Source organism: Podarcis filfolensis, assembly GCF_964270895.1.
Source record: "Podarcis filfolensis genome assembly, chromosome: Z".
NCBI classification, from domain to species: domain Eukaryota; kingdom Metazoa; phylum Chordata; class Lepidosauria; order Squamata; family Lacertidae; genus Podarcis; species Podarcis filfolensis.
Genome location: NC_139617.1, coordinates 17,744,117 through 17,752,752, shown reverse-complemented (window position 1 = coordinate 17,752,752; position 8,636 = coordinate 17,744,117). Strand labels below are relative to the sequence as shown.

The 8,636-nt window shown below is 41.1% G+C and overlaps 1 protein-coding gene across 1 annotated transcript; it reads right to left on the bottom strand.

Annotated features, from left to right (window-relative positions):
* Nucleotides 1-1,990: 1,990 nt before the first annotated feature.
* On the bottom strand, nt 1,991-7,488 carry GPR119 (G protein-coupled receptor 119). Its single transcript, XM_083595281.1, has 2 exons — nt 5,198-7,488; nt 1,991-2,414 (listed from the first exon to the last, which is right to left on the bottom strand). Exon 1 carries the CDS (start codon nt 6,185-6,187, stop codon nt 5,201-5,203), a length of 987 nt encoding a protein of 328 aa, XP_083451407.1. The 5' UTR covers nt 6,188-7,488; the 3' UTR covers nt 1,991-2,414; nt 5,198-5,200.
* Between the last annotated feature and the right edge of the window lie 1,148 nt (nt 7,489-8,636).

Here is an 8,636-nt window from a genome sequence, read left to right as displayed (position 1 = left end):
GTGGCTCTTGCCTCAGCTGCAGCAGCGATGACTATCCTGAGATTTGGAGGGAATGCTGAAATCTTGCCTAAAAGTCTGCAAAGTAGCTTGTGCCTTCTGACAATCTGCCCCAAGAGCAGCTGATGGGGTCATCATGATTCGTTTATGATTGCAGAGGAAGCGATACACAACACCCAGAAACTTGATCCTTTGTCCTGGGTACTGAGGCCGGACTGTTCCCTCTTCAGTCCCATAGTCTCATGGCATCTGGCAGTTATGATAAGGCCTGTAAATAGCTTTATCCCCCATATGAAACATGCTACCAATGGTTACTAACCAAGAAGGCTATGTTCTGCCTCCACTGCCAGAGGCAGTATTCCTCTGAATACCAGCTGCGTGGCTGGGACTTACAAGTGGGGTGAGTGGTGTTGCGGCTCAGGTCTTGCCTGTGAGCATCTCATAGGCATCTGGTTGGCCACTGCAAAAACAGGTCTTGGACTGGATGGTACTCTGCCCTGATCCAGTACAGTTGTTGTTCTCTTCTTCTGGTAATGGAGAATCATAGAATTTTAGAGTTGGAAGGGATCCCGAGGGTCATCTAGTCTAACCCCCCCCCCTGCAATGCAAGAATCTCAAATGAAACATCCACAACAGATAGCCATCCAACCTCTGCTTAAAAACCTCCAAGGAAGGAGGGACCACTGCCTCCCAAGGGAGACATTTCCACTGTCTAAACAGCTCTTACTGTCAGAAAGTTCTTTCTGGTGTTGAGTCAGAATCTCCTTTCTTCTAACTTGAAGCCATTGATTCGACTACTACCCTCCAGAGCAGGAGAAAACAAGCTTGCTCCATCTTCCATGTGACAGCCCTTGGGATGTTTGATACAGATATATTCCAATGGCCTATGTTCACAGTCTCATAGGAATCTGCCTTAAACACAGTCAGACCACTGTCCATCTAGGTCAGTGCTGGCTACACTGACTGGCAGCAGCTCTCCAGAGTTTCAGTCAGAGAACATTTCCAACCCAACCTGGAAGTGTCAGAAATTGAACCTTGGGACTTTCTGCGTGCAAAGTAGATGCTACCCTACTCAACAATGGCCCTTAGGGTGTTTTGTCACCTGCATCCCAAGATGCCTGGAACACCCAACTCCCAGTACTGTCTGTTATCCCCTCTCTATAAGCACATTTTCCCAGACACTGCCCCTGCAAGCAACAGCAAAGTGGAAATACAGTGTTGTTTGGAAGCATTGAAGCATAAGGCTTTCTATTTCATACCCAGCCTGTTTATAACGGAGGGAGGAAGTCTGAAATAAATCAACCACTTTGCTTTGACGCAAGTGGCAATTGGGGGAGATAAGATACATTAGTGAAGGCTGTCCACCCCTCCTAACATGACCACACATCCTGAATGGCACGTAGGACAAAGTGCAGGATAGCTGAGAAAGGTGCACATCCTGGGCAAGAGGAGGTCTCTTGTTTTCTTTGTTTGCCTTTGTACCCTGCCTTTGCCTGCTGGCAGAAGGTCACCCAAAATTGACACAACCACATAATACATTTAAAGCACATGGCTCCCCGCCCCCTCCAAATATTGGGAGCTATTTTGTTAAGGGTGCTGAGGATTGTAGTTCTGTGGGGGGCAAACTACAGTTCTCAGGTTTCTTAAGGGGAAGCCACGATTGTAAAAGTACTGTGCTATAAATGTGTGGGTGTGACCTTAGATCAGTGTTTCCCACACTTGGGTCTCCAGTGGTTTTGGGGTGACAAATCCCATCATCCCTAGCTAGCAGGACCAGTGGTCAGGGATGATGGGAATTGAAGTCCAAAAACAGCTAGAGACCCAAGTATCTATGGGCTGAGGACAGGTGATTTGAAATTAAAGGCTAGTACTGGCATCACTTTTTTTTGAAAATAATTTTTTTATTAATTTTCACAGATAGTAAACAATAAAAGAAGGATACAAAAATCAAACCACAATCTAATATTTGAACTTCTAATAAGTAATCCTGCTATTTTGTAAGTCTTCTTTTGAGGTTATTTAAATCTCAAGGCTTCCTTCCACCCCCTTCTACTGGTTCTTTGCATCTTACATCATTCTCTGCATTTTGTTATCATTTTTACCCAATTGTTACTCCTTATCATTTTCTAGTTCCTTACTGCTTACAAGTGCTTAATCGAACCCTCTCAATGTACCAACTTGTTTACAATATTTCTGCAAATACACAATACTTTTCCTCCATTCTTTTTTAAACTTTTAATTGTCAGAGTCTCTGAGTTTTGCCGTCAGCTTTGCCGTTTCTGCATATTCCATAAGTTTTATTTGTCATTCTTCTATTGTTGGCAACTGTTCTTCTTTCCATCTTTGGGCTAACAGGATCCGGGCTGCTGTTGTGGCGTACGTAAATACTTTCTTCTGTTCTTTGGGAATTTCTGTTCCTGTTACACCTAATAAAAAAGCTTCTGTTTTTCTTTTTTAAGTTAGCTTAAATATACTATTCAATTCATTATATATCATTTCCCAGCGGCTTTTAATAACCTTACATTCCCATCACATACGAGAGGATGTACCCTCTTTTTCTCTGCATTTCCAACACTTATTAGAACTTGTTTTATACAGCTTAGCAAGTTTTACCGGTGTTATATACCACCGATACATCCTTTTCGTATACCGGTAGTTCTCTTTAACTCTGCTACATCCAGTAAATTTGAGATCCACCTTCCAAAGTTTTCCCCAGTCATTCATTTGTACATTATGTCCCAGATCCTTTGTCCACTTTATCATTACACACTTAACCTCTTCATCTTTAGTTTCCCATTCCAACAACAAATTAAACATTTTTGACAGTAATTTTATATTATCCTCCACTGTTTCTCTTTGAAATCTTGATATGGTGCGACTAAATCCTTTCTTTTTATCATTTTTAAAAGTTTCATTTAGTTGAAAGTATTGTAACCAATCTGTTACTTTCTCCCAGATTTCCTCAAAATCTTTCAACTTTAATTGATTATCCACTTCTATCAACAGCTCTCTGTACATTGGCCATTTAGTCCTCATGTTAACCTTTTTTTTACTGATATTACTTCTATGGGTGAGATCCACCATGGTGTCTTTTGTTCTAATAAATCCTTATATCTCTGCACTTTGGCTTTATTATACCATAAATATGCATGCCAACCAAATCTATTGTCATGTCCTTCCAAATCTAAAAGATCTGTGTTTTCTAATTTAATCCAGTCCCGAATCCAACAGATATAGGATGATTCATAATATATCTTTAAATCTGGTAGGGAGAAATCTCCGCTGTCTTTAAGATCTGTAAGAAGTTTATATTTTATTCTCAGTCTCTTCCCTTTCCAGATAAATCTCACAATATCTTTCTGCCATTTTTTGAAGCATCTCATATTGCTTATCACCGGGACCGACTGAAACAGAAATAACATTTTTGGCAATAAGTTCATTTTAATCACTGATATTCTTCCCAAAAGTGACAAATTCATCCGTCCCCAAATCTCTAAATAATTTTTTATTTATTTCCATACCTTTTCATAGTTGTCTTTAAATACATTAATATTGTTAGCTGTTGACCATATTCCCAGATATTTAACCTTTTTGTAAATTTCTATTTCTAAGTCCTGTTGAATCTCTTTTTTTATCTTTTCCTGATACATTTTTCACTATCAACTTAGTTTTATTTTTGTTCAAATTAAAGCCAGCCACCTGTCCAAATTCATGAATTTTCTTTAGGACTTTCAGAAGAGAATTTTTTGGATCCTCCACTGTTATTACAATATCCTCAGCATATGCCTTCGGTTTATATGCTTTATTTCCAACTGCTATACCTCTGATAGTTTCATCTGCCCTAATATTTCTCACCAGGACCTCTAATGTCAAACAAACAAACAAACAAACAAACAAACAAACAAACAAACAAACAAATGTGACAAGGGACAGCCTTGTCTTGTCCCTTTCTGTATCTTACATTTCTCTGTTTTCACATTGTTTACAATTAATCTGGCATTTTGTTCTGAATATATTGCTTCTATTCCTTTCTTAAATTTCTCTCCAAAATTTATTTCCTCAAATGCTTTTTCCTCATCAATAAACATCAATGCTGCTTGCTTTTCATTTCTTACTTCCAGGTATTCTATTACATCATAATATTCCCAATATTGTCCTTCATCTGTCGACCTGGAAGGAATCCTGCTTGGTCCTGGTGAACTATTTCTAATAGTATTGCTTTAATTTTGTTTACCATTATATTTGCAAACAGTTTATAATCATTGTTCAATAATGAAATTGGTCTATAATGTGTAACCGATGTCAAGTCTATCTCTTGTTTAGGCACTAAAGTTATGTAGGCCTCTTCTCATGTTTTTGTTACCTTCCCCTTTTCCAGAATTCCATTCAGTAATGGGTTAATTACCAGCTTCTGTAACTTCTTATAATATTTGGCCTAAGGCCGTCCGGTCCTGGTGATTTCCTTATTTTAGCATTATTAATTGCTTCAGAGACCACAGAGAAATTTACTGGTGTATTTAATGTAATTAATTTTCCTGTTTGAATTTTTGGTAATTTACTTTGTCTTATATAACTTTCCATTTCTTCTCTTTTCTCTTGTCCGATCCAATATAGGTCTGTAATCAATTGTCTTTTCTTTAATCTTTAATTTATTAAAGTGTTTTTAATGCCATCTTTGCTTAATTGCCATGCCAATAGCTTTCCTGGCTTATTGGCATATTCAAAAAATATCAGTGTGTACTTGCCTCTGCACTTTGCACTGCCGGCTCAACCTGAACATCTTTCAAAGCAACAGATTCCACAGAGACACTATAAATTGATTCTTACGCTCTCATCTCCAAAGGTAACTTGCCCAGTAAAAGTTGCCCTGGAGGAAGGAAGTGTGAAATTACATTTTTGCTAGCAGTCTCACACAATGCAAGCATTTCTCCCAGAGAAAGCTGTAGCTACAAGGGAGCTAGCTGGGATTTTTGCCCTGGGTGAAGCTTCCAGAGGGGCTCCATTGAGGCTGCCAGCCTCTCTCTCTCTCTCTCTCTGTGTGTGTGTGTGTGTGCAAATATGCATGAATGCATGTCCCAAACTGGGTCTTTGACCCAGGTGAATAAAGCCTAGTTTTGCCCCTGCTTCTCCAGGTGAAAGGCACCATGTGTGTCAAAGAACACATCCAAGAAACAGCACTCCCCACAGGACCTTTTCTTACCGATCACTCCTCAAGCTGAGCTAGCGAGATGGCAGGCACTGAAGCCACAACCCTGCTGGGAATAGGACGGCTGTCAGCACGAAACAAGGGAAAGACCCTGCTTCGCATGCACAAGCACATTTGATAGATTTGAAGGCGCACTTCCTTCTGCCAATAGGCATAGACCAAGGGGTTGGCCAAAGAGTTGCATAAGCCCATCACCCAGAGGTACTTCTCTAGGAGGCGCTGCAGGGAACAGTGCTGGCATGCAACCTGCACGATGCTCCCGACAAAGAAGGGTGACCAGGAGAGCACGAAACACCCCACCAGGATGGTGATGGTGCGCAAAGCCTTTGTGTCGCTGGAGAGCTGAGGGACTCGGCAGGCTGCCTCCAGTCCAATGTGTTCCCGTTCTCGAATCTGCTGGGCGTGGAGGGAGGCGATCTTCAGCAGGTGGCAGTGGAAGTAGATGAAAACAAAGAAAGCTGGGAAGAAAGCCACGCAGAAGAAAGTGAGCATGTAGGTGGGCTGGAAGACTCTGAAGAAGGTGCAGAGCCCTGTGTAGCCGTCCGCCTGGAAGCTGTGAGCCATCACAGGGAGGAAGCCAACCAAGCAGGCTAAGAGCCAAAGCCCTGTGATGCAAGCCCCAACAACTGGGCTCCGCATGATTTTAAAGTATTGGAAAGGGTGCTTAACAGCCAAGTACCTGTCAAAGGTGACCAGAATAACAGTGAAGATGGAGGCAGCTGAGGGGCAGGTGATGCAGGCCATTCTCAGGAGGCAGTGCTTTCGGGGCGTCTGGTACTCAGAGCTGGACAGCTCCTCTGTGATCAGACTTGTGATGGTAAATCCAACCAAGAAGTCAGCAACAGCCAGATTTAAAACAAAGCACAGCCCAAGGCATCCCCCTTTCGAGATCAGCCGTACCAGTGCGACAACCACCAGAGCATTCATCACTAGGATGAGGGAGGCCAGGATCGCAAGTAACACCCCAAACCCAACATTTCCCATGGCAGTTTTTTTCTTTACCAGAAGAAAGGAGCTCTGCTGTCAGTACAAGCAACCCGAGCTGCTTCTTAGGGAAACCACCTTGCTTGCAGAACTTATTTGGGGAAAAATTCAAAACCAGGATATGATGCGTTGAATGAGTGTCTTGCCGTTTCCTGAGAGCCTAGCGCCTTCTGCCACCTTCAGCTCACTAGCCTTGCAAAGTTCATACTGGCAATACCTGTCCAGGTGCTAGGTCTAGTCCCTCCCCCAGTTTCCAGACAACCTGAGAGAGGAGAGGGGAAATGCTTCCTGCAACTTTGCTGAACAAGCAAAGGCCACATTCTCTATTTACCTCTGATATTGTGTCTCTAGGTTCCACAGTACTCTCAAAATGGCATGCCTTTGTGATGAAGCCATCAGTTTGTGTTTATATTGTATTGTATTCCTTACATTCCTACGTTTTCTTGACAGAAAACTCCTTTTCTACTTGTACATTTCCTTGAGTAGCCATGCATGGTAAGCTAATCATGGCACTATCATACCACTTTAAACAGTTGTGACTTTTATTTTTTCCATTTCTGAAAATACTTGTAACAACCACTTTGTACCCCACACTAATAAACATTTCATGTACAGACAACGTAAATGATACAGTCAAACATTAAGCAGGTTTGTATAACGCTTGAAGCTGATTTCTATCAGTTAAGAGTCTTCTCATTTCTATTTGTCCCCGAGTGAGCTGTGGTTGGCTGGTGGTGAGGCAACCAAAATGTTGCAAAATATCAGAAGGAAGCCATTAACCTTAGAGTAAAAGTCCCCTGTGAATTTTGATGAGGACATTAGAATTTTACAGCAACTGTCGGGTGGGGGGCCATGAAGATATTCCCCATTGACTTTCTTTAATAATATTCCACTTGGGACATCTTATAGGACCCACTAACCCCTTGCAGAAACAATAGAATTCTAAAAGGAAATGGCCACATCTTCAAAGAAAGCAGAAATGAAGTTCTTTTGAGAGTTTGAAATCAAATAAGATTCTTGGAACTGACCCTATAAAGGAAGCCAGAAATGGGTATTGGGGTTAAGTTAAAAAGAATAGGGAGAAAAACCCTGAGCATGTATTCTTATTTAACTGTTTCCAACCACTTAGTTAAATAACATGACGGACTAGGCCTACTCTTGTCTGTATGGTACTCTCCAGATCATCTCTGAGAATGTTGCAGGATGGAGATGTAAACTGATGGACCCTAAATTTTTGCAGTATCTTCAGTTCTTTGTTGTTGTTGGAACAACCTTCAGTGTGCTGTCTGTGAGGAAGAAAGAGTGGCAAGTTTTATATACTTTCTGAGGAGGAGGGCAACCAAAATGGTCAAAGGCCTGGAAACAATGCCTTATGAGGAACGGCTAAGGGAGCTGGGCATGTTTAGCCTGGAGAAGAGGAGGTTAAGGGGTGATATGATAGCCATGTTCAAATATATAAAAGGATGTCACATAGAGGAGGGAGAAAGGTTGTTTTCTGCTGCTCCAGAGAAGCGGGCACGGAGCAATGGTTCCAAACTACATGAAAGAAGATTCCACCTAAACATTAGGAAGAACTTCCTGACAGTAAGAGCTGTTCGACAGTGGAATTTGCTGCCAAGGAGTGTGGTGGGGTCTCCTTCTTTGGAGGTCTTTAAGCAGAGGCTTGACAACCATATGTCAGGAGTGCTCTGATGGTGTTTCCTGCTTGGCAGGGGGTTGGACTCGATGGCCCTTGTGGTCTCTTCCAACTCTATGATTCTATGATTCTATTATCCTACTATTTAAGCAGGCTTTCCTTTGCTCTTAAGATTCATGATGCTGCTGTTTCATTGCGTATATTTAATTCAATATTTTATCGATGGATTGTGTTTTTACTGATGTATTTCTCTGCATTTTTGGTTACAAAGTTTGGTTCTCAATAATTATATTGTTTCTATACAGAGCACTTAGGGATTTTGTATATTAGGTGCTAACAGAAATATTTGTTAGGATAATAATAAATAAGTAAATAAATATTGCACGAGCTTTTGAGTTCTCCAGAACTCTTCTGTGCTCCCTTAGCAGAAATGAAATCATTTATTGTGCTTCCTCCATACTTTGGATGTCAGTATGAGAATAGCATTCCCATGAATGAAAATCAAAGATGCATTGCACACACTCCAACCTCCCTTTATAGTGTTTTATTTGTTCTTCAAAACAATAACATATAGTTAACCGCATTATTTATTTATTTCATAAACTTTATGCACTGTTTGTTTGTTAAAAAAAACCTCAAAGCGGTTTATAAAAAATAAATAAAACCGATTTTTTTAAAAATTGCAACCGTACGTGAATTGAGCGCTGAGGATAAGGAGGGGTATATAAAGCTGAAGCAAAGACAGGCACAAATCTCATCTGATTTGTGCCACTTTCTGCCCCATACTCACTCATGCACGCAAGCTGCCACAGC